Source organism: Cnephaeus nilssonii, assembly GCF_951640355.1.
Source record: "Cnephaeus nilssonii genome assembly, chromosome: 16".
Lineage (NCBI taxonomy): Eukaryota > Metazoa > Chordata > Mammalia > Chiroptera > Vespertilionidae > Cnephaeus > Cnephaeus nilssonii.
This window is the reverse complement of record NC_137087.1, coordinates 23881657-23909471: the sequence shown is the minus strand read 5'-3', so window position 1 is coordinate 23909471 and position 27815 is coordinate 23881657. Positions and strand designations below refer to the sequence as shown.

General features: G+C 38.1%; 1 protein-coding gene across 3 annotated transcripts in view; it reads right to left on the bottom strand.

Moving 5' to 3' along the window:
- The window catches only part of CTNNA3 (catenin alpha 3), a 1396025-nt gene that overhangs the window by 38329 nt on the left and 1329881 nt on the right, over nt 1-27815 (bottom strand). For all 3 annotated transcript variants that reach the window (XM_079794118.1, XM_079794119.1, XM_079794120.1), the window contains one exon: nt 26119-26253. In XM_079794118.1, coding sequence (XP_079650244.1) covers nt 26119-26253 — 135 coding nt within the window. The remainder of the gene's footprint in view (nt 1-26118; nt 26254-27815) is intronic.

Sequence of the window (27815 nt, the reverse complement as noted above, 5' to 3'; positions counted from 1 at the left end):
TGAAAAGGCAATATACAGAATGGGAGAAAATATTAGCAAATTAATATTTCTTGTAAGGGATTACTATCTAAAATAAACTCAACTCAATAGCAAAAAAAGCAAACAATGATAAAAATCAAATAACTAAATAAATATTTTGCCAATAAAGACCTACAAATGTTCAACAGGTATATAAATGGTATTCAACATCACTAATCATGAAAATGGTTATCAAATGCAAACTAAAAAAATATCAAATACAAATCAAAACCACTGTAAAGTATCACCTCACAATGATTACAACGGCTATCGTCATAAAGACAAGAGATAACAAGAGTTGGCAAGGATGTAGAGAAAAGGGAACCTTTGTGCACTGTTATTGAGAATTTAAATTGGCTCAGCCACTATGATGAATAGTATGGTTTCTCAATAATTAAAAGTAGATTTACCATATAATTCAACAATCCCACTTCTGAGTATATATCTAAAGGCAATTAAAAAATATCAAAGAGATATCTGCACTCACACTTTTGATTGCAGCATTATTCACACTAGCCAAGATGTGGAAACAACTTAAGGGTCCATCAATGGGTGAATAAAATAATTTATACACACACACACACACACACACACACACACACACACACATATATGTAAACTTAATAAAATATATATGTACATATATATGATGGATTATCATTCAGACATGAGGAAGAAGGAATCTATATTGAATCAATATAGATGAACTTTGAGGTCATTATGCAGAGTGAAATAAGCCAGACAGAGAAAGACAAATATCTGGAATCTAACAAAAAAGCCAAACACAGAACAGAGAGTAGAAAGTGGTGCCAGGGCTGGGAGGTGGGGAAAATAAAAAAAGATCCATAAAAGAATAAGATGAATAGGTTGCTCTGATGATATAAAGTAAAAACACTATAGTTATTAGTAACTATAGTTATTAATAGTGTATTGTATAATTGAAATTTGCTAAGAAAGTAAAACTTAAATGTTCTTACAAAAAAGTGTGATGATGGATGTGTTAATTAACTAGATGGGGGAAATCATTTACAATATATGTATGCTAAGTCAACACAATGTCCACTTTAATATAATTTTATTTGTCAGTTATGTCTCAAAAACACTTATAAGAGGAAGTATTTTCTGTGTCTCTCTCATACAGACTCTCTCTTCCTATGAGGACAAAGTAAGAATGTGGCCATCTGTAAGGCAAGAAGAGAACTCTTAGCAGAAATCAAATGAGCCATCACCTTGATCTTGAACATCCCAGCCTCCAGAACTGTGAGAAAATAAATTCCTATTGTTTCAGCTACCCAGTCTAGGGCATTTTGTTATGACAGCCCAAGCCAGCTAAGTCATCACACATGCTACATATTTTCCTGATTTAATAGAGATGTTTGGGATATAATCCTGTATGAATATTTGACCCTCTCATGTCATTCACGAGAAATTAACTACATCAAGCCTAATGTAATTCTCTGAGTCTGCAATACATCCCTGGTGTAACCCTTCCAAATTCTTAACAAACAAGTCAATTAACAAACATCACCCATTTATATATACACATTAGATTCTCAAACTACTATCATTGTGCAGTTTTGATGATATAAACAAGCGAGAGTACACTAGAGTATGATTATTTGATAAACTGGGGAACTATAGGATCTCTTTTGCTTCAGTGAGATTATTTGCAACAAAACACAGTATGGTAATGTTTAGCGTAAAAGTAACTTGGACACCAAACCTTTTAATCTTTATCAATAAAGGAGGCAACTTGAACTCTCCTGGTAAGGAACTATATATTGTTCACAGAAAAAAATGTCAATGAAATTGAGCAACAGGTCTGTGTTGATCAAACAGTATATTTGAGCATGTACTAACTTAAAATTAATCATTGACAATATTCCAACCAAAAGAAAAGAAATCCACTTATAATTTATAATTTCAATGTAATGGAACTCAGTATTTCTCTTAATACATAAAGAAAATTTCTAAATACATAAGAAGTAGGACCCTAAATAATATTATCCTAAAAATCCAGATGAAGTTCATTATTAAACACAGAATGTACTTGCTCTTTGCACTTCCAAACCACAAGATATTTTAAAGTCTTATTCAGTATTACCTCATACTAATAAGGAATTGAGCAACTAGACAGATGGGAGTATGTTTTATAATGTTTAGCCCTAGATTAGTCTAAAACTAATGATCTACAAAGCATGGACTTTACAGTTCTCAGCCTCACCCCAACATATCAGAAAGTGAACAAAACATATTATTTTACTCTATGTTTTATATATGGGGTGGTCAAAAGGAGGTTTATAGTTGTGAGCACATAAAACACAAGTATTATTCTTATATTATTATTAATTATACTATTTTCCCTATAAAAATAACTGTAAACCTACTTTTGGCCAGCCCTGATTCATGGCCAATATACACTATAATATTTTTATGGACTTTGTTAGGCAACCTACACTGCCCCTCTTACCACATATCATTGAGAAGGGATTACATGAAACTTGGCACAAATAGAAAAATAGTGAAATATTTATTCAGAAAATATGTGGATTCATTTTACTTAGAGACCTTGGTTGTGCACACATGGTTTTCTTTTTTTTTTTTTTTGGAAAGAACAGAATTTAGATGCTTAGGCTTCTATCACTGAAGTGCAACAAAACTGATCCGATTTAAGGATCACAGTGTAGGCATTTCAGTCTTATATATGGTAAAATACTGGCATTCCAAGATTCCCAAATTGTGGGAGTATAGTATAGCTTTTTCATAAATCAATTTGTGAAACTTGGAATGCTTTTCACAAAATAAATCAATATTATACATGGTAGCATGCTTTCTCAGACTGTCTATTAAATATGTCTTGCTTAATTTACATTATATATAAAATATTTAAGTTATGGTTATCATAAATCCTAAAATAGTAATTCGTATTTACTGATTCACTATCATACCAAAAACTTTATATCCATTATCACATCTATTCCTGCAAATAAATGAAATAGATCCTATGGGCTATATGAAATTTAACTTCCCATTTTATAGGCTAGGAAAGGAGGTTAATTATCTTCTCCAAGATCACAAATCTAGTAAATACTTATGGCTAATGTTTACAATAATTTAAATGTACAGTAAACAATGTTAGTTATGTGCTAAGCATTATTGAAGAGCTTCATATATTTGAGTCACTTAATTGCCACTGTCCACCCACCATTTCATATTAATATATTTATTAAATTGATTCTAATGTCATCCTCCCAAAAGTGGTTGTGGTTTGCTCCATCTGCTTGAACCTTAATGAAACTCACAATCCTGAAATGTTTTTAATGTTTAAAACTTGCAAGAATGGGGAGAATGTAAAGGGGTATAAATCTCATTTTGAAAAGGCTCAACCCTTATTCATGATTTATTTCGAGAACTGGTGTCTCTGGATCACTCCATTTTATCATGGAATGTTTATTTCATATCAATTCCTGCCCCAGAACTGCCATCACCTGTTTTGTTTGTTTGTATAGATAGCACAGAAAGAAAAACATGTTTGACATAGGAGAATCTTTGAAAGCGTGAAAGGAGATTTTACATAGATTTCAGAGAAGAACTCTAAACTCATCTGTTCAATTTTCAAAGCAAGTTGATCTTAAAATCATTAAAATAAAATTTAGGGCAGGATGCAGGACAGGCTCTGTGGTGGTCTGTAGGGCAGCTGGAGATGCATTCGAGCTTGGGGATGATAGCAAGGAGATTGCCATTGGCAGGAGAGTTGAAATATGGAGAAGCAGCCATACAAATTTAATTTGTTTTCTCTTTCCTTTCTCCTTCCCAATATGTCTTCTGATCTGAACTTTGCATAGGGAGAAGTGAGAGAGTAAGAACCCAGCTAAAATAAGTTATTTGCTTAAAACATATTTAGGTTTAAGAGACAGTAAAATGTACTGATTAGGAAAACAAGCTTTGGACTCAAAGGTCTAGATTTGAATCGTGGTCCTACCACATACTAATTGTGTCACCCCATATGCCAGTTACTTAAGTTTTGCCTCAGGTTTTAATTTGTCAAGTGGTGATAATAACAACATATCTCATAAAATTATTTTAAATATTAAATAACACATATACAAAACCTAAAATACTCTCTAGTATATAGCAAGGCCCTGTCATAATGAACTATTGTCATTGTTTTTTTATTGGTGATAATGTCATTTTTTAAAATGCATTGTGTTCTAGATGCTAGGGAGATAGTTTAATACAGAGATCTACACTGAGTGGCCAGATTATTATGATCTCTGAACGCATAATCTGGCCATTCAGTGTGTGTGTGTGTACGTGTGTGTGTATATTAGAGGCCTGGTGCATAAATTTGTGCGTGGGTGGGGTCCGGCCAGCCTGGCCAGAGGGAGGGAACATGGGGAGTTGGCCGGCCTGCCTGCTGGTCGAACTCCTGGTCGAGGGGACAATTTGCATTATTGGCCTTTTATTATATAGAATATACATTGAGTGGCCAGATTATTATGCATTCAGAGATCATAATAATCTGGCCACTCAGTGTATATGAATCATAACTGCACACAAATATTACTGATGGGATATTCTAATGAGAATACTGCCATATTCTAAAGTGACATAGGGCATACAAAATATCCAATGACCTTCCATCAAACCCACTTGCTGTATACAGCTAGTAGGGTGAATGTGAGGGTGGCAGGGTGCACCTCTTGATCAAGATTTCCTTTTATGCTGGCTCATGGACTCACAGCCCAACATTTACACTTACCCCTCAAAAGAGGAAACAAACTGGGATTGTTCCAGAGCTTCATTCATCATCTTTTCCCTTTCTTTTCAGCTCACTCCAAGGCATTTAATGCCATTAAGCAAACTTATGCCATCAATGGCATTGCACCTGGCATGGCGCATGGTCCCAGGTGGAGGAGCAGATGTATAATGGGCCTATCTGAAAATGCTACATTAGAGAAAGAGCTCTACAAACAAAATTCATAAGGCAGTGCTGAGGATTGCTCTTCCTTCTGTTCCATCATAATTTATCATCCAGAAAAAGGAATTGCCAGATAAAGTGTGGAGGGAAACAATTAAGGGGGGAGGCAATGTGGAGGAGTTTTGTGGCAGCTTCCCCTGGATATTGTGCAGGGAGAGAGAATGCAAAAAGGCATTCAACTCATATGTGTATGCATACTAAGCCATTTAGTTAGTATATGGAATGTTTCAGGTTGTCCCAGGAATGTAGATAGGGAACTAAATATTGACTCAGCAAGAGTGCAGATGAGAGGTCTAATTTAATTAAATGGTACAAAGGGGAGACTTGTTTCATAGACTCCAGTAATTGCTTAAAAGATAAAGAGACTGAATAAAGGTTAAAAAAAAAAGTATAGTAATAAGTAGACAGATGTAAGTAGTGAGACGTAGGGAAGACATGAGCATAGAAGTGACCAAAAGTTCCAAGACTATCACTGGCTGACTTCTGAAAACTGACTGGATGTTGTCATGACCATAAGTAAGCAGTAGCACCTTTTAGGTAAAGTCTGAGACTGACACAGGCATCAGCATGTTAGCGTTATCCTTTTGAGCTCCAAACACGCCGTGTTTCAAGTTTCGCCCCCAAAAGGAGTACGTGTAAAGGACTATGAGGATAATGCTGGTGTACTCAAGGTTGGCCATTTCAGCATACTATGTTGGAGATATGGGATAACATGTATATAAACAGACAGGTAAGGAAGGACTCTGATAAGCCACTATCACTAAACATGGGTCGTAGAGCCCCTCTTAGATCAGGGAGCTGGAGGATGTAGGTGGAAAAGGAGGAAAAAGACACAAAATTCCTTCCTTGTACTTAAGTTCTCTGAGCCTTAGTTTCTCATTTACAAAATGAAGATAAGAGTGGGACTTGCCTCTGATCATTGTGGTGTGTATAAAATAATTAATATATGTAGGGGATTTGAAATTATATAGTCAACCAGAGCTTGGTACGTGTTAGTTACCATTCATCTTACTGTAATTGTCACAGAAATGAAGAGTAAGGACCTTGTCCTAGAAGAGTGTCCCATTTGCTTAAAGGGTGAGGTATGGACCCTGAATCTGCTCCATTTTCCATTCCCACTAAAGCTTCTGTGCCCCTCTGATGGACAAGTCAGCATTATGCATATTTGCTTTGGAATCAGAGAACCAAGTTTAAGATCTCTCCTTTTAATAGCTTTGTGATCTTGGAGAAGTTGCTCAACCTCCTTCAGTTTCATTTTCCTTATCTACAAAATAGTAATAATACTATTTCATATAGATGTTTTTGGTAAGGATTATGAAAGCAAATGCATTTAAAATATTTAGGACAGCGCTGAGCATTAATAACTCAGTTTTATGTATATACACAAGTAGACATGTACCATCTACATATACAAACTAAACTTACATGTGTGCATGCACACACATAACACCCTTTATTCCTTTAACTCTAAATAGAATCACAGAAATTTATAGTTTGATGAAAAGTCACTTCATTCATTCTCTCTTGTCAGTGTCATTTACATTCACACAAACTATGCAGGCAAAATGTTTATGGGTCTATACTTATACTATTCCTTAATTTAAACAAGACTTTCCTGGTTTATTATTAAAAACTTTACCTTGCATTTTAGGAAAATTTATATTTTCAGTTCAGTTTCATAGTCCTTTTCGCCTCTCCATGTAAGCAAATTCCTCAAATTATTTTATTATTTTCTATTATTTAGCTCAAATTATCCTTAAGATTCTTTAGACTATTTAAATCAAAGTACTAGTACTTGCTTTGCTGCAGATCTTTGGCATCTATTTCCCCAAACATTTACTTGTTTATTAATTCCGCACTGCTCTTAAACGTTTCTTTAATATGTTGACCCATTGTAGTTTACCCAACATCTTAAAATCCCATGCTATCAGAAATGTTAATCCTGCCAAAATGACTCCTCTGAACTTTTGGGTAGCTGACGTTCTACCCTATATTGCAATTGAATAAATCTGAACATATGACACTTGCATATATACCCTAATGTTGAATAAAAATATCTCTATGCCTGATCTTTCTTCAAAACCAAGGCCTAATGCCTCTATTTGCATTGGCAACAAGTAAATTAAAGTCCAAGTATCTATCTGAAGATCTTTTACCTTGTGCTGAATACACTTAAGGGTAGCCTAAGACTGACTTTGTACATGTCTTCCATTCCTCACTGGCCACATGTGGCCCAAACTCTAACCTTGGCTCAGAAGCAAAGATGATTATTCTTCATCAAAGCCCATATTAAGTGCTGCTACTAAAACAGGGATGGGCAATAAGCCATTTTATGATACACAGAGGAATTATCCGTTAAAAGGAGAATATTTTCCTAGGCTTCTTTCTTTAAACTTAGTTTGAAATAAACTTTTATAACCATTAGGTGAAACATCTCAATGAATAATATCTCTTCATGATAGTTATCATTATCCCAAATTAACTACTGTTCTGACTACTACTCTAACACTGCTCCTAGTGAGTATCTCCTGGGCACTTACTATATGCTAGACACCGGAGGCTAGACTGAAAATGATTTATCATTGTGCACCTTACATGCAGGAGTTTGTTTCCCTCCTGGAGGGTATTTATCAGCCAAGTGAGCAATCCTTCTGTCCTTTCCTTTATTAGTACAGAGATGATGGAGCCTTATAGTAAGATTACAAAAGGTACTTAAACCCTAGTTCTGAGGAACAATGTAGAGAAAAGATCCCTACCAACCTGTATCAGACTTAAAAGTGAGCAAAAGTTAAGAATTTTGTTGTCTTAAGTCATTGAGAATTGGGAGCTGTTTATTATGTCAGCAGAGTCTAACCTAATTTGACTAACTCAGTGTTGTTGACTAGAAATAAATAAAAAAATCTTCCTTAAATTTTTTGCCATTGTAGATATTCTTTTTTATGCTATGTGATAAAGAACGTGAGGCTAGACTAAAAATAATGAATCTTTGTACGGAAGAGGAGTAAATTTTTACTGTCCATCTGATTAAAAGTTAATACTCCTAAAACTTTCATGAGTGTCAATTTTTCCATTAGCAATAAGAAATAATACCATGAGCGCACACACAGAGTAGTTGCTCAGTGTTTGCCACGTATGAGTCATATATAAAGGACTTGCATGCCTTTTGCAAAAACATAGAACTCTGTTATAAAATTCAACCATGACCCAGGGCTCGACTAAAAACTTCCCCGAGACATCTAACATCGCAGAGATGACTTAATGCGCTTGTTCCCCTAAGGCTGCCAGAGTGTTTTTGTTTTGTTTTGTTTTGGGGTGTTTTTTTGTTTGTTTTTTTGGTTTTTTTTATCAGCTATATTTTCAGAAAGCAGCATTTGTAGACCATAGCTGAAAGGGCTTCACTAAAGTGAGATTTAATGTTGTAACTTCAAGTTTTATAGAGGGTCAGTGTAAGAAGGGTCCATTTAAACATTTCTGTCTTTTACAGATGCCTAGGTTAAGTCATCATTCATCGTATTACCAATTGTTACACAAATAATGACCCCATGCAATAAAAATACCTTTAAATTTAATGCCTGATAATCATTCTCTTTCTCTAGAGAAACGTCTATGCTATCTATCATCAAGCAATGATAACTATATAATCACTTATTAATTTTCAGTTGAATATAACTAGAGTAACTGATTAACCCCAAAGATTGGAAATACCCATTTCTTTTTTATTTTAAACATTCTTAAACATCTGTTCTTATTTTTAGTTTCTATTTTTATATTTTTTTGAATCATGAAACTGCTACATTTTTTTAGAAGCATAACAAATACAAATTCTGTTTGTAAATTAACAGTTGCTACGATTATATACTTATTTTTTTGTTTTCTTTCTAATGGGGTTCTTTGAGAACAGGGCTCTGTTTACTCACCGCTGCATTGTTGTTTCAGGGCAGCAAAATGAGAATGTATATGTTAGTGTGGAACACCACAAAGAGCTCTGAAGCCAGAGCCTGGATTCCCATTTTCACTCCATCACTTACCAGCCATATGACATCTGGCAAGTCCTGTTCATTTATTAAGCTTAGTTTTGTTGTCAACAAAATACCACAAGTTCACTTGTAGCGTTGTGGAGAGGATAAAATAATACATATAAATGTTTCAACACGAGTGGGGTATTTACCAACTTCAGCCATCACCTCTTTCCCATCCACAAAGGGACAGTAAAGAGCACAGCGATGCTATTGTCTATCTCTTAAGTAGGTACCTTCAAAGAGAGCCTACAGAATTTTGTGCTTGTGGTTTTCTGAAGTCCTGTCCTCAGAAGAAGGCTAGGGAAGGAGCTATAATAGGGTGGGTGAGGTAGAGATCAGTAAGAACATTATCAGTTTCAGCCAGAGACCACATCTGGCTGAGCTCACAGGGGCTGCGATACTGCACAGCAGAGCAGGTTCCACCTGGACGCAAGGAGTCTGGCCTTCTGTATCCTCCTCAGTCACTGGCTACAGGCTTCCAGGGCATGAGGGTGATGGTGCATAACCGCTCTGACAGGGTGGTTCCTCTCTGCCTGAGAACAATTATCCAGAGAAGAGAGCAGCTGTGGGATCTCCGCTGCCAACACTCGCAGTAGCTGGGAGATGGGTGAACTACCAGGTGAGAGGATCTGGCAGGAGTAGCAGCCTCTGTAATAGCATTATTAGCTTTTCCTTAATTTTTATCGTCCCTTAGGGCAGTGGTCGGCAAACCGCGGCTCGCGAGCCACATGCGGCTCTTTGGCCCCTTGAGTGTGGCTCTTCCACAAAATACCACGTGCGGGCGCGCAGATACAGTGCTATTGAAACTTCGTGGTCCATGCGCAGAAGTCGGTTTTCGGCCTGGGCGAGTCTATCTTGAAGAAGTGGCCTTAGAACACTCAAGGGGCCAAAGAGCCGCATGTGGCTCACGAGCCGCGGTTTGCTGACCACTGCCTTAGGCCAATAGTTATCAACTAGGGACAATGTTGCATTTGGCAGCGTCTGGGGACATCTTTGGTTATCACAACTAAGTGATGCGGGGGCACTGGACTCTAGTGAGTAGGCCAGAGATACTGACAAACATCCCACAAAGCACAAGACAGCCCCTTTCCCAATCATTACCCAGCCCCAAATCCCAAATGATAATGCTAATGTTTGGAATAAACAAATACATAAAATATAATATTTACAGCTCATTACAAAAGTTATTGATTTTCTATTAATGTCATTCAGACTTTACTAATCAAAAGAGGAAAATGTGGGATTGCATTGATTTTGCTAAGGAAAACAGACACACACACCCCACAAACCCACTCTCAGGGGAACTTTTATCTTGTGAACACTATTAGTATTCCTTCATAATCTGCAAACAGCAAGCATAAATTCAGCATGAGTCACGGACTGAAATGGCGACTTTTGCAAATGTCATCCATACTCCCTTGTGCCTTTTTTTCACATCAGCTCTTAGCTCTTCCTTTATCCACACCTTTATGGATTTTGATGCCAGCACTTTGCTGTCCTAGACTCGTTCGCTCCTGGATTTTTATTTCTCTCCCCTTTTCTTCTGTGCTTTTTCTCCCTGGCTTCCAGCTGAACTCATAAATATCAGGGTGCTTGCATCCAGCTCTGCTCTTTTCCCTCAGCTGCACTTTGCCCTATGGGGACTCTGGCACACCCTGCAGCTGTCGGATCCGCCCTGCTCACTTTCACGGCTCCCTCTGCACCTCCCGGAAACGCTGTGGGTTCAGACTGCCTAGCACATGATACAAACAACCAATCCTCCTTCTTCTTTTCTAAGGATTAATGAAAATTAAGCTTTCTTTTTCTCAAACAAAAAAAAAAGTCTTTTCATGAAGTCTTATATTCTTTCGATATTTCGGTTTTTAATACTATGGGACTCTTTGACATTCAAATAAGAATATGGCAAATCTTTTAAGGGGTACATTTAATAGTTGAGACTCTCACATCACATTTATATTTTTCTTCTGTCTCCCCTCTATTTCCTGAACTTGTGTGTGTGTGTCTGTGTGTGTGTGTGCTTCATCCAGATGTTTTTCCTCTCCATCTCTTAATTGCACAGGGGATCTAATTCCACAAAATAGATCACTGCTTTCTGTGGGAGATGCCACGCAGTCTCAGTAAAGCCTTGTCAAATCAATCCCATAATCATGAATGATATAGTGTACCATTTTGATCTGCATGTCTCACTTTCCTCTAGATCTAAAATTAACAGGTAATTCCTAAAGCGTCTGACCTCTCTTACTGATGTACATTGCTTAAGCAAAATCCTAGAAGCATCTTTTTAAAACAAATCAAGAGAAAACTATTTGTTACTACATATTATAATTTGTCTCTTGGAGCAAAGAAGAATATTTGGAAAAGAAATGTGAAGGAACAGACATCCCAAAGGAATGAGATCAAGGATTCTGGAAAGATGGTTGTATAGAAAGCACCAGAAATCTGTCTTCCCTCCCAGACCATAATTGTACTGGTGGAATCTGTCTGATATAACTTTTGAGGAGATCTGGAGTCTATCGAAGACTTGCAACCTCCAGAGGAAGGCTTGGAAGGTACATCATGGTTAATTTATTTCCGTTTCACTCTGAGCACACTAGCAGCCATCTATCCTGCACACCTCCGCCACTTGGCACGCAGCTCTGCACGTGTTCCTGAAGCAGCTTGCACACAACTTGTAAGAGCTGGGAACCAGGTAAGTAAAGAGGACCCTGTCCTCCAAATATCAGGACTCTGTACCCTGATCACTGGTTGCTGATTTTCATCACAGAGATGCAGGCCAAGAGGCAGTGGCCATCATTGTTACATCTACCCATATTGTTACAGGTCTTTCCATTCGACTAAAGTGACTTTCAGGGGACTTAAAGGTCCAGCAACTTATTTAAATCCTTCATTTTTATCTCTCTCCCATTTTTGGAAGCCACGCATTAAAGACTAGGACATTCAAAAGCAACCACATATTCAGGGGAAGTTATAAAATCACTGCGTGTGCCAAGGGGAAGGCACAGGTTTAGAAGAGATCCGAGAAGACATTTCTGTTATATTTCAGGCTGATTCCTGACACAGAGATAGCCTTAAATAATCCAAAATCAAAATAACAACAACAACAAAATCAAACAAATAAAAACCAGCAAACTGTGGGAAAGGAAAGGTATCTGATTTCTAGAGTTACCATATAATTAGATTCAAATGTCCAGTTTAAAAAACAACAACAATAACAACATATATTATACAAAGAAACAGGTATGTTCCATTCAAAGGAACAAAAATGAAAACCAACAAAACTGTCTATATAAAAGGCATAATGACAGATTTACAAGAAAAAGATTTTAAGACATGCTGAATTAAAGATGCTCAAAGAACTGAAGGAGGACATGAAGAAAGTCAAGAATGTGACGTATGAACAAAATTGAACTATCAATAAAGAGATAGAATACATAAAAAGAGACCAAAAAGAAATTCTGGCACTAAAAATACCATAACTAAAATGGAAAAAAAAATCACTACAGGGTTTCAAAGGCAGGTTTGAGCAAGCAAAAGGGTTAATAAACTTGAAAATATGACAAAGAAATGAACAAGTCTGGGAAATGGACAGAAAAAGACTGAAGTGAACAGATTCTAAATAAATGTGGGACATGTTTAAGCTGATCAATATACCCATTGTAGGCATGTCAGGAGGAAAAGACTGAAAGCCTCTTTGAAAAAAATAACAGCTGAAAACTTCCCAAATTTGATATAATATATTAATATAAAACATCCAAGAAATTCAATGAACTCTAATTTGGGTGAATTGAAAAAGATTCATACCAAGACACATTATAATCAAACTGTTGAAAGGAAAATTTTGAAACCAAGAAGGAAGCAACTTTTTACTTATAAGGGCTACTCAATAAGAATTTCAGATTTCTCATTAGAAACTTTGAAGGCAAGAGGGTAGTGAGATAATATTTTCAAGGTGCTAAAAGAAAAATAGTTGATTGAGAAAGCTATATCCAGCACCACTGTCCTTCAAAAGTTACAAAGGAGAAAATTAAGATTTTTTTCAGATAAACAAAGGCTAGTGACTTCATTACCACTAGACCTGCCCTGAAAGATATGCTAAAGGGAGACATGCAGGTTGAAATGAAAAGACACTAGTAACGCAAAGTTGTATGAAGACATAAAAATCTCAATAAAGTAAAAACGTGGGAAAAAGTAAAAGCTAGTATTATTTAACAATATTGTTTTCTAAGGATTTAAGAAGGTAATACATTTTTAAAAAATAGCCTAAAAGTTAATATAATTTTGGTTTTAAATTCCACATTTTTTCTACATAATTTAAGATATTAATGCATTAAGATTGTTATTAGTTTATGTTTTTGGACAAACAATGTATATAAAGATGAAATTTTGTTACATTAACAACTGAAAGGGATGGTGATAGTGTTGTTAAAGAAGCAGAATTTTTGTATGTTATTAAAGTTAAGCTGGTATAAATTCAAGTCAGAATTTTATAATTTTAGTATGTTAAATGTATTCCCATGGTAATCAAAAAGAAAATAACTGAAGAACATACACAAGAGAAAATGAGAAAGGAACTTAAACATTCACTATAAAATAAGATCAGAAATTGTAAGTTGGAAGGAACAATAGAACTAATTTAGTTTTATAGATAGAGGAAACAGACCCAAAGAGAGTAATGTCTAGACTATAACATCTCCTAATTTGGAGTCTACTCGTTTCCTATTGCCTCATGTTAGCTTCTCATGTGGAAGGTGAAGAGTTATGTTCTGGTAAGGTTTTCTTAAGAATCCAGGATCATTAAGTCATCATTATTATCAATTAATACTATGTTCTAGTCAGTGTTTTTCCACATCTTTAAATTAAAACCATTCCTTGTCTCTTGATATCTGCAGTAACCATCCTGGCTGGGTGGAATAATACCACTTCCTGTCATTTTGCCACTAAACTCACTGGGAGGCCATGGGGCTTACTTCCTGTAGCAATAAAAGAACACGAGAGTTAGATTCTGTTCCTGCTTCTGTTCCATTAGATTTCTTCACGAATTAAGACAAGTCATTAAAAGTTATTGACCTATTTCATTGTTTGTAATGTTAATCTGAGTTAAATATAATGAATAGATTATTTCCAAATTTCCTTCAAATGCATAGCTCAATCAGCATTTTCAAGAAAATCTAATGCAGACTGGTGCAGCCACCATAAAACAGTATGACGGTTCCTCAAAAAATTAAAAAAAAAAAAAGATCTGCTTTATGACCCAGTGATTCCACTTCTGGGTATATATCTGAAGAAACCCAAAGCCCGGATTCAAAAGAATATATACACCCCCATGTCCACTGCAGTGTTATTTACAATAGCCAAGATATAGAAACAACCCAAGTGCCCATCAATTGACTACTGGATAAAAAAAGCTGTCATACATATATACAATGGAATCTTATTTGGCCATTAAAAAAGTGGAATCTTACCTTATGCAACAGCATGGATGGATCTAGAGGGTATTATGCTAAAGTGACAGAAGTTCATCAGAGAAAGACAAATGATTTCAGTCATATATATATATATATATATATATATATATATATATATATATATCACAAGGGTAATATGAAAATAGACTGAATGGCAGAACAACTGAACAACCAATCAAAGCGTAATATGCTAATGATATGCTAAGGCTGCTCAATCGCTCTATATGACATGCACGGACTACAGGAGGCAGATGCTCCGACCAGTAGGTTAGCTTGCTGCTGGGGTCTGGCCTATCAGGACTGAGCGAGATAGGCCAGACATGCCCTGGAGCCCTCCCGCGGTCCCTTCATGGCCCAATCGTGCACTGGCAGGGTCCCTCAGCCTGGCCTGCGCCCTCTTGCAATCTGGGGCTCCTTGGGGGATATCAGAGAGCGGGTTTCACCCGATCCCACAGGCCACTCCCCTTGGGAGGGTGCCAGATTCAGGGCTCATGGCTGGCGAGTGCTGCTGCGGCAGCGCGAGCCTCTCCCGATTGGGACTGATTGGGCGCAAGTCTGCAGCAGGCACAGTTGGACTAGGATGAGCGGGAGTGGCAGGTAGGAGCTGCAGGCAGTATTGGACTGCAGTTGTCGACCCAATCCCCGCAGGCCACCCAGAGGGACCCTACCCATACACAAATTCGTGCACTAGGCCTCTAGTCTACACTAATAAAAGAGAAACATGCAAATTGACTGTACCTCTGCTACGCCCACAAGCCATGCCCACAAGCCAATCAGAAGCAAGTATGCAAATTAACCCAACCAAGATGGCTGTAGTCACAGAGTGAGCAGGAGGCTTGGGTTTCCCCCGCAATGGAGGAAGCCAAGCTTCCCGCCAGCCAGCCCTGGTCTCCGCTCAAGGCTACAAAGTTTCAATTATAGAAGATAAATAGATCCCAACAAAAATGGCAGCAGCCACAGAGCTGGAGAGCAGGAGGCTTGGGTTGCCCCTGGCGATGGAGGAAGCCAAGCTTCTTGGCCGACCCTGGCCTCCACTCAAGTCTACAAAGTTTCAATTATAGAAAATAAATAAATCCCAACAAAAATGGCGGTGGCCAGGGAGCTGGAGAGAGCAGGAGGCTTTGGTTGCCTCCAGCGATGGAGGAACCCAAGCTTCCTGGCCAATCCTGGCCTCCACTCAAGGCTATAAAGTTTCAATTATAGAAGATAAATAAATCCCAGATAACAGGGCCTCCGCTTGGGTCACTGGGGGGTGTGGCTGGCCTGCAAACCACCACAGGTCCCTCGCCCAGACTGCCCCACGCCCCAAGGGAACCCCCACCCTGATCTGGGACACCCTTCAGAGCAAACCAGCCGGCCCCCACCCGTGCACCAGGCCTCTATCCTATCTAATAAAAGAGTAATATGCAAATTGACAGTCACTCCAACACACAAGATGGCTGCCCCCATGTGGACACAAGATGGCCAGCAGGGGAGGGCAGTTGGGAGGGACCAGGCCTGCAAGGGAGGGCAGTTGGGGGCAATCAAGCCTGCAGGGGAGGGCAGTTAGGGGTGACCAGGCCAGCAGAGGTGGGAAATTGGGGGTGACCGGGCCTGCAGGGAAGGGCAGTTGGTGGTACCCAGGCCTGCAGGGGAGGGCAGTTAGGCGCAATCAGCCTGGCAGGGGAGCAGTTAGGCATCATTCAGGCTGACAGGGGAGTGGTTAGGGGGTGATCAGGCTGGCAGGCAGAAGCAGTTAGGAGCAATCAGGAAGGCAGGCAGGTGAGCAGTTGGGAGCCAGCAGTCCTGGATTGTGAGATTGGTAGGATTGGGCCTTAATCGGGCAGTCGGACATCCCTCGAGGGGTCCCAGATTGGAGAGGGTGCAGGCTGGGCTGAGGGACACACACGCCCGTGCACGAATTTTGTGCACCGGGCCTCTAGTCCTCTCTAATAAAAGAGTAATATGCAAATTAACCATCACTCCACTACATAAGCCATGCCCACCAGCCAAAACACACCCACCAGCCAATAAGGGCGAGTATGCAAATTAACCCCAACCAAGATGGCTACCAGAAGGGAGGCTTGGGTTTCCCCAACAACAGAGGAAGCCAAGCTTTACACACACTCTGGCGGGCCCAGGCCTCCACTCAAGGATACAAAGTTTCAATTATAGAAGGTAAACAAATCCAAACAGAAATGGCACAAGGTTTAATCTCCAACATCTACAGGCAGCTTATGCAACTTAATAAAAGGAAGATAAATGATCCAATAAAAAAATGGGCAACGGACCTAAACAGAATATTTTCAAAAGAAGACAGAAGGAAGGCCAAGAGACACATGAAAACATGCTCAAAGTCACTTATTATCCGAGAGATGCAAATCAAAACAACAATGAGGTACCATCTCACACCTGTCAGAATGGCTATCATCAACAAATCAACAAACGACAAGTGTTGGCGAGGATGCGGAGAAAAATGAACCCTCGTGCACTGCTGGTGGGAATGCAGACTGGTGCAGCCACTGTGGAGAACAGTATGGAGTTTCCTCAAAAAAGTGAAAATGGAACTCCCATTTGACCCAGTAATCCCACTCCTGGGAATATATCCAAAGAAACTAGAAACACCAATCAGAAAGGATATATGCACCCCCATGTTCATAGCAGCACAATTTACAATAGCTAAGATTTGGAAACAGCCTAGGTGCCCGTCAGCAGATGACTGGATCAGAAAACTGTGGTACATCTACACAATGGAATACTATGCTGCCATAAAAAAGAAGGAACTCTCATCATTTGCAGCAACCTGGATGGAATTGGAGAATATTATACTAAGTGAAATAAGCCAGTCAATGAAAGAAAAATACCACATGATCTCACTCATTTATGGATAATAAAGAACATTATAAACTGATGAACAAAAAGATAGTTATAGAGACATTAAAGCAACAAACAGACTTTCAAATTACAGGGGGAAAGTTAGGGAGAGGGGGGGTAGATAAGAAATCAAACGAAGGACTTGTATGCATGCATATAAGCATAAACAATGGACGCAAAACTCTGGGGGGTGAGGGCATGTGTGGGTGTGGGGTGGGGGGGGTAATGGTAAGATATGTACACATATAATACCTCAATAAAAAAAAAAAAAAAAAGAAATGGCACAAGCCACGGATCGGGCAAGAGGCTTGGCTCTGCTCCAGGCTACAAAGTTTCAATTGTAGAAGGTAAATAAATTCCAGATACCAGGGCCTCTGCTTGGGTTGCCAGGGGCGTGGCTGGCCTGCAAACCACCAGAGGCCCCTCACCCAGGCCTCTCCACACCCCAAGGGAACCCCACCCTGATCCAGGACACCCTTCAGGGCAAACCAGCTGGTTCCCACCTGTGCACCAGGCCTCTATCCTATCTAGTAAAAGAGTAATATGCAGATTGACCATCACTCCAACACACAAGATCAAGATAGCTGCCCCTATGTGGTCAAAGATCCCGCCCCCATGTGGACACAAGATGGCCACCACAAGATGGCCAGCAGGGGAGGGCAGTTGGGAGGGACTAGGCCTGCAAGGGAGGGCAGTTGGAGGCGATCAACCCTGCAGAGGAGGGCAGTTAGGGGTGACCAGGCCAACAGAGGAGGGAAGTTGGGGGCAAACAGGCTGGCAGGGGAGCAGTTAGACATCAATCAGGCTGGCATGGGAGTGGTTAGGGGTTATCAGGCTGGCAGGCAGAAGCGGTTAGGGGAAATCAGGAAGGCAGGCAGGCGAGCCAACAGTCCTGGATTGTCAGAGGGATGTCTGGTGGGATCGGGCCTAAATGGGCAGCCGGACATCCCTTGAGGGGTCCCAGATTGGAGAGGATGCAAGCTGGGCTGAGGGACACCCCCCCGCCCCCATGCAAGAATTTCCTGCACCGGGCCTCTAGTATATAATAAAAGGCTAATATGCAAATAGACCGAACAGCAGAACACCGAACAACTGGTTGCTATGATGTGTGCTGACCACCAGGGGTCGTGCACGGAACATGGTGGGTGTCAGTAGCAGGCGGCAGAGTGCATAACATGGTGGGTGTCAGCCCCAGCAGGATGGTGGAGCAGGTGTGATCGCTCGGCACCGTCAGCGGGTACGTGCGGCGGCTGCCGGCCTCAATCGCCCCTCAGGGCTTCTCCACCTTGCCTTGCTTCTGAGGGGCAATTGGGGCTGGCAGCCGCCTCTTGCACCCACTGCTGGTGCCAGAGCCACCACTCGCACCTACTCCCAGCACTGGCCCCATTCATACCCAATGCCGGTGCCTGTTGCCAGTTCCAATTGCTCGGCACCATCAGTGGGTGTGAGCGGCAGCTGCTGCCCTGGATCGCCCCTGAGGGCTTCTCCACCTCCCTCTGCTCCTGAGGGGCGATCAGGGCAGCAGCCACTGCTTACACCCGCTGTTGGTGCTGGCCCCAATCACTCCGCACTGTCAGTGGGTGCGAGTGGGGCAATGGCCGTCGGCGCGTGGGAGCAGTGGCAGGGGGAATGGGATTGCCAGAAGACAGGTGATGGGGGGGGGGCTTGGAGAATGTGCTGAGACCCGCCCCTGTGCCCACTGCAGCCTTGCGGCCCACAGTTCCTTTCAAGGTGCACAAATTCGTGCACTGGGCTTCTAGTATATATATATATATTAAAGAGCAAAATAAATAAACAAAATTGGAACTCATAGATACAGAAAACATACTGATGGTTGCCAGAGGGTAGGGGGCTTAGGGGACTGGGTGAAAGGTGGAGGAATTAAGAAGTACAAATATATAGTTACAAAATGGTCATAGGGATGTCAAGTACAGCATATAGAATACGGTCACTAATATTGTAATTACAGTGCCAGGTGTATACTGAAAATATCAGGGGAAACACTTTGTAAAGTATATTATTGGATAACTATGCTTTATACCTGAATTTAGTACAAAATAATATTGAATGTACACTGTAATTGAAAAAGAAATTAAAAAAAAGAAAATCTAAACCATTGTGACATCAGTTTACCTAGATACCAAGAGAACTGAGTCCACTTCATTACAATGCAATAAAACAAGAAAACAGTATTCCCACAACTTCTTTTCAAAATATATTATTTGAATTACTAAGGGCCAATTACTTCCATTTGCCTCCTAACATTCAACAAGCACACAAACAGTCTAGAGTTAAGTTTCTTGGTAAAGTGTATTTTTCTCTTTACTTTTACTTCTGGCCCTTCTCTGCATTCCTCTCTTCTTCATTTCTTTCCCCTCTCCCCATTCCATATATCTCCTTGCCCCTTTTTAAAAACTATAAATACTTCAGCTAATTTTCTAAATCTTTAGTTTTTCTGATTTTCTTGATGACTACCAATGATTGCAATAAGTTCAGAAAGCTCATTAAATAATCCACCTACTAAGTCATTCTGCATGTGCTTGATTGTCTGGGCTCTGCAGGCCCTAGGAGCTCTTTTGGTCCATAGCTGTAGTGTTGCTGTTGCTTTTCATTCCTAATTGAATGCACACTGCCCCTTGACTTCTGCTAATGCTAAGTTGCAGTTGCTTGGCAAATTTTCAATCTTGCTGATCTTCCCTCCCCTCCCCACCCGGCCCCGCCCCCCCAACTGATTAGTTTTATTTATTTATTCAATTTTTAAAATTGTGGCTTTGGCAGACCTGCCTCAGGGTAAGAGAGCACACACAATTAAATACATTAAAGGAAATATAAAAACATGGTGATTACATGATTCATCAGTTTTAACTAGTATAAAAAGGTGTTGGCCTAAAAATGTAACACTGAGGAAAGGGTAATTTTAAGAGTTTCAAACCATTTAAATTATTTTATTTTCTCCTCTTGAATTTTATTTTTTATATAGACAGGATAGAATATAATAATACTTATTTTTTTATGGTAAGGCACCTTTCACAAAGTATAATAGCTTCCCCAATTGGCACTAGGCGTAAAGACACTAGATAAACAACTGATATATTATTTATAGGAGTGCCCTAGGTGACCCACGTACATTTTAATATTCTTAGAGTTATATCATTTTTATTCTATTGCTAAATGGGTACATTAATAAGTTAAGGTGTCTGAAAACTGATCTGCAACATTATGTTAGATAGTTCTGTTATGTTTTGCTATCATTTTTTCCATTTAATAATGATAGCGTTGGAAGCCTTGCTGGCTTCATTTTCATGTGACTGAATGATAACCTGAAGGTCCATAATCTAGGCCAGGTCTTGAAGCTCAGCTCTGGTAGAACAATGTGTAGCATAGAGTATATTTGATTACTATCTCAAATCATTACTGTTAACTTGGATTATTTTATCTTCTAAGCAGTATTGAGAAGTGACTGATATGGGCATCTTTACTTTGTTTCTTTGCTAAAATGAAACTGTGGATGCAGCACTCAAATCTTAATCTCAACAGAAAACTCCACCTCCTATTTTACCAAAATATGGAATCCATCAGCAAGAAATTCTTCAATTTCCTATTTATCTGTATCTAAACGTATTTATAGCTTCATTTATCTTTATACTGGCTCAGAAGAGGCTTTTATTTTCTGTTTTTGTTTTGTTTTTTTAAACCAAACCTAGTCTTTCTACCTGTTTTCCTAATTCCATTCTCTCTTAACACTTTATTCTATGAGTTATATTTCTAATTTTTTCATAGATTCATTCTTTTCTAGCTTCTTCTGGTCTTTACCTAATAGTTTTTCAATTACTGCCATGTTAAAAAGTACATAAATAAAAATGTTAACAAAACAAAGGAAAAACAAGGAAAAGAAACTTCCAGTAATTCCGTCTACCCCTTAAATATCTTTCTCCCTCTCTCCTCATTCTCTCGCTCTTTACTTCTTCTTCCTTTCAGCTACAAGCTGTTGGAAAATTTAGTCTATTTTACCATCTTTGCTCTGATACTGCATCATAAGCACTCAGCCCAATATGGTCTAATTTTTGCCCAGATCATGTTACTAATACTGTTTTGGAATAGTATATAAAGTTCCAACATGCACTTGAAGGCTGATCAACATGAAATTTCTGCATTATTTATAGACATTGGCTGCTGCATCTTCAATCACTCAAAAATATCCAAGAACCATATAGTCTAGTGGAAAATATGCATAAAAGCAGATAATTACAACATATGTGAGAACTGCTGTGATTTTGGTAATCATAGATGGATACGATAGAAATTGCTATCCATTCTCTCTTCACAGAAACAAAACCGATTTAATCGGGGAAAGCAATGTGCCCAGATTAAAACACAAACAAATTTTACATTTTGCAGCATCCCTTGCAGTTAAGTATAGCTATGTAATTAAGTTCTAGACAATAATATGCAAAAAAAAAATCATTTGGAAGAAACTTAAGAAGATGTAAGAAATGCTTGTTTCTGTTTATCTGTCTGGAATATCAAAACCATAGTAGAGCTAGAGAAGCCGTATTTTGACTAATAGGAATGAAAGCCAGAAATCAAGGATAATAAAGCAAAAAGACAAAAATGCCCGATTCCCTGATGAGTTTGTGAGGCTGCCATTACAGTCCTGGGTTACCCATTCTCAGACTTTTTACGGAGATAGTAAACTCCCGATATGTTTAAACGCCCACAACCAAGCCCCTGTATCTCATACAGACACATTAGAATCCCTTGCACGTAGGAAAGTTTTCTGGATCTCTGTCTCAGTTATATTTTTACTCATTCACTGTAATTTCACTGGATGGTCCCATCTATTTCTCCTTCATACTTCTCTCCTGAGTTTCATAGCCACGTACCCATTTTCCTAGACCTTTGTCTTAGAATGCCCCTTAATCACTTAAATTTAACAAGCAAAACCTGAATGAATTGCCTCACCCTTCCTAAATCTGCTCTTCCTTCTACACATAGCTTTTGGTTAATGATGCCACTGTTAAGTTACAAATCTCAAAACCTTGGAGTAAATCAATTATTTCTTCTTCAACCTTAACATTTAATAGATCATTGACTCTAATAACTTCTACCTCAGAAGATTTTTCTTGCATGAATATGCTCTCCATTCTCACTAATGTTGCCTTAATCTATGTCCTCACTGTTACTCTTAGATTATTTTAAAAAATATTTCCTAAACAGGCCTCTATCTTCCAACCCTTCCCTCACCTTTTCTAGCTCTCACCACCTTGTCAAAAACAGTTAACTTCCAGCCCTGGCTGGTGTGACTCAGTTAGTTGGAGTGTAGTCCCTTGTACCAAAGGGTGTTGGATTCGATTCCTGGTTGGGGCACATACCCAAGTTGCGGGTTTGAATACTAGTCAGGGTTCATGCAGGAGGCAACCAATCTTATGTTTCTCACATCCATGTCTGTGTCTCTCTGTCTCTTTCTCTCTCTCTCCCACCCCCTCTTCCTCTCTCTGGAATCAATTTAAGAACATTTTTTAAAAGCAGTTAACTTCTAAACAGAGGGGTCTGTTTATGTCCATCTCAAACTTAAACTTTTTCAATTACTCTCAATTGCCTACAGTGTCAGATTAATGCTAAAAATGGTTCTTTTGAAACAGCTCCGATTTTGTTTTCAGGTTCTCTTCTATTCCCCACCCTCCCAATACACACACCAACAGTACCAAGTATAATTGTTTCCAGTTACATCAGACGGTTTGGTGTTTCTATAAAATTCCTTATTTCCTTTTATTTCAATTGGCCCATGTACCTTGGACTCTTTTCCTCTCCTTTCCCCATAAATATACACTTTTTTTTTTACTTTTTTAATCAAGGTACAATTTAATTAGTCAAACCTCTTTTGGGGCATTCTCTTGCCCACTTGCCAATCAATGGAATTATTTCCTCACACCTTACTATGTGCTTTTGGGTATACTACTGTTATATAGTTTATTGTTTTTGAGTCATTTTTGTATATTTGAGTTTATTATATGTGCATCTTTGAGCATTTTGAAGGAGGTACCATCTATTCATATTTTCATCCCCCAGATGTTCTATGGCGCTGGGGTTTTGGACTAATCACACTTTGGTTTCCTAGTAATTAAAACATGTAATTTTAGGATAAGTGCTTGCAGATATAAAAAGAATTAGAAAAATAATTTTAATGATTTTAATGACATTTTCTATTATGAGAATAGTTTTAAAATTCCTTGCTGCTATAAATTCATCTTCTTTACCCTATATCCCCGTGGTCGGCTAACTGCAGCTGGCGAGCCACATGCGGCTCTTAGGCCCCTTGAGTGTGGCTCTTTCACAAAATACCACGGCCTGGGCGAGTCTATTTTGAAGAAGTGGTGTTAGAAGAAGTTTAAGTTTAAAAAATTTGGCTCTCAAAAGAAATTTCAATCGTTGTACTGTTGATATTTGGCTCTGTTGACTAATGAGTTTGCCGACCACTGCTATATCCTAATACCCTAGACCCAGAAATCAGTCTACTCATTAACTCCAGAAATGCATTCCACTTACTTCTTCTTAACCAAATATATTTTCTAAAAATAGTATTTCATGAACCTAATTCTGGAATGCAAACTTTATTTAGTGATCTTTGAATCATCTATAGTTTTGAGTACAATTTTCTGTAATTTTTAATGTTTCCTTGCATTAGAAACATGCTTGTTACTTTTCAGAAGACTATAGAAAAAAAGGGTGACTTAGATAAGACCTTTCAACTTCAAGAAAAAAAAAAAGAAAAAGAACAAGACTAGAACTCAGGGTCATGGAGAAATGAAAGAAGTGTGCTTTGGCACACACGAATGAAATGTATTTTCAAAGCTTTCCAGGATCGACCTGCAAGCAGATGGCAGTAAAGCATATAAGATGGGGCATGCTCCTATTTTGAGATTTATTTTTTTTCTAATGTGAAATTATGGGTGAAACGATGACAAATAGTTTTGGATTTGCAATGCTATTTCTCATTTTATATAACAACTCAGCTTTTAAATTTTAAATCATGAATTCTAAATGGCTCATGCCTAATGTTTCTGTAAAGTTCACGAATTTGACTCATCAAACAGGAAGGAATACAAACTCAATTAATATACCTGATGGAAATTATATTTTGGAGGGACAATTAATAGTAATATATATTTCAGCAGTAATCTATAGGCTAAACTTCTATCAAGTTTTTTGAAAGCTTAGCTTCAGACAACATGAAAAATGAGCATATAATTAAATTATAAAATTTACATGGACTATACCATGTGAATGATGGTGAGTGTGTGAAAATAAGAAAAGTAAAGAGCAGACTTTGGTGTAAATATTTTTTACACACCTAAAGTATTATAATGTTGAGAAAATGAAGACTAAATGTCTAATACAGAATAAAGATACAGTATTATTAAATGCATATATGTAAATATACATGTGCTGTGTCTATCTGTGCACACCTGTAAACATGTATGTATTCATATACACATGTTTTCTGTGTGTATAGATTGTGACAATTTAAAATATACTTTCCTTTGAAAACTGAAAGGATACCAATCTTGTATAGGTTGTGTTGATTTACAAATTCTTTTGCAAAACATTAATGTCTAAAAAACACACACCTATTTGTTTACCTTTAATAATAACTACACATAATTTCCAAATTATTCACTTTTGATTTGTGCTCCTCACTTTCATCATAGATTCAAAGTTGCCCATCTGAATAGAGAAGACATAGGTCTTTGAAGGTAAACCCCAGTTCTGACATTTACTAGTATGACCCCTGAGAAGCTATTTAACCTTTCTAAATTTCATTTTTTCAAGTATTAAACAAAACAAACCAATAAACAATCTAGGTGGCATACTATTGTGAAGATAAAATGGGATAAAAGACAGGCAAGAAACAGCCTATAAGGCTTAGTTCCCTGCCCTCTAGTCTTGATGGTAATTCTTTGCTTGTATTTTAAGAATGTTAGCTCACTGCGGGAGAGTCCAAAGTCAGGCTATTGAGGTCCTAACCATTTCAAATTTATAAGTATACTGTTATCATTTTTAAAAATTTGTCTTCATGAATGTAAGTTCCCATAACATTCATGATGTTTCACTTTAACTTAAATTTATAATCTTGGTCCATGTCCTTCTCAAAGTCACTGATAACTGAATCCAATACTGATATAAAATATTTTATTACTATACCCCCTCTAAAGAAATGATATACTGTTATTAAAAATGAGTAGAAAAGTTAGATGTTATTTCTCCCATGGTCATTTTATAACAGACTGAAACTCAGGGTCACCAAAGAATTCATGAAAATTCATCTAAATCTATAATGTTCAATCATATTCCACTTCTAAAATTATATATGGAAATAAAATTTTTCAAAACTTGCATTTCTATGTTATGGTGGGAAAATAAATTAATCATAAATTATTTTAACTTGCAATGCCATATGAATTTTATTTTATGAAAATTATAGGGTTCAATTCAGAGTTCCGTCTGTACTCTTTCTGAAGTCTGAAAATCATGCTCTAAGTATTATTTCTCACCCCAGTGTCTTACAAAACCCGATTCATTCTAATATCTCTGAGGTAAAAAAAAAACAAGTTGTAGGTATGTAGCATATTTTTAAGAAATCTAGCCAGATTTCTCACTAGTTTACATGCAACTTTTTACATTCCAATTGAGTTGTTAACCTACATGGTTATGTAAGATTTGGTGGAATAAAGAGATTTTAAGCATCTTCTACAATATGATATTAGTTCTCGGTAGTACTCACAGCTGACATGATGAGCTCTCCCCCCAGGCTCTGGATCTCAGCTTTAACTTGGCTGCAGATTTTCAGTTGGTGAGAGTAGAATTTAATCTGTTCTAGGTAAGCCAGCAAGTCCTGTTTGCATGACAGATCTGGACACTAAATATGCATAAAAGATAAAAATGGAAATAGCAAAATTAATAATAACTAGATCAAAGTGAGTAAATATTGACATTTCAGGTGACTTATAAGTAATTTTATTTTCATTGAGCTCCAGTTCTCAGACCAAGGCCATGCTTCCTCCATTAGAGGAGTTTATTCATGTTTTGACTTTAATTACTTCAGCACAGACAAAGGAAAGATTAAATAAATTTCCAAACATGAAGAGGTACATAAAATAATGCATTTAATTTATGATAAGGTTAGAAGTGTTCAGATTATATTTTTAGGTAAATCCAAGATAAATGCAATTATTCTTTTAACCTAGAGTTGCAATTAGAACACTTTTCTGAACTCATAATTCTGCATTGTCTGTGCTTTGTTATTTACATGGGCATAAAAAATCATCTGCAACAAACTATATATTATGTTCTCTTAATTTCAGCATTTAATGCTCGTAGCTATTACAAGCAAAAGAAATCATTCCACCTTAGATAATAGCTGTGGATCTACCTGGAGCTAAGAAACAGAAGGCTTGCATTTATGTTTTAGAGATGTGCTAAATTTCTTTACCAAACATCTCCTATGTTACATTATCTTCTGTAAGGAATTATCTGGAGTACAGCTTTGAGCATCATAACATAAATATCTATGGTCCGTGTTTAATCTTTGTGTTCTTTCTTCTATGTAATTAAAATAGATTTTTAAAATTCCCATTAACTTAATTCTAATTCAAATGCATTTTCATAAGGATGCTGAAATATGGAGAGCAATTTTATGTAAAGATATTCATCGCAGCATTACTTATAATAGCAAAATTTGAAAATAACTTAAATGTCCTAAAGGAGTGGAAAGATTAAAGGAGAATGCTCTTCATATAATGTGATATTACATAGTCTATAAGAAAATAATATTTACAAAGGATGTGGAAAATGTTTTTGGAAGGTGAAAAAAAGTATTTAAAATATAATATACTGTTTAATTAAATGGTATAAAACAAAATGGTTGCATTGTGTTTAAAATATACACTACGGATAAACTAAAATGCAAAATTCTATATAATAAAAGCCTACTATGCAAATTGACTGAACAGCAGAACAACTGGTAGAATGACCGGTCGCTATGATGCACGCTGACCACCAGGGGGCAGGTGGTCAATTAAGGAGCTGCCCCCAGCCTGCAGGTCCCAGGCCAGCCAAGGCAGGTGCCAGTTGGGGCTCCCAATTACCCCACCGGTCACCCCACAGATGGGCCCTGATCGCTGGCCAGGCCTAGGGACCCTACCCATGCACGAATTTCATGCACCGGGCCTCTAGTAAACTATCAGATAGGATAAAAGATCAGAAAGCCTTCCCGGCATTTCTGCTTTTACCTAGTAGTCAATAAGCTGGAGTGCTGCTGGAAAATACCTGAGAATCCCTTTTATATTTGCTGAATAGACTACTCTACACAGCTCCGGAATGTGTGGACAAGATGAAAGCCTGGGAACCTTGAATAAAAGTTAATCAACAAATGTAGCAAAGAAATAAACTCTTCTGCATAAATGCTGTCAATCTGCTAGA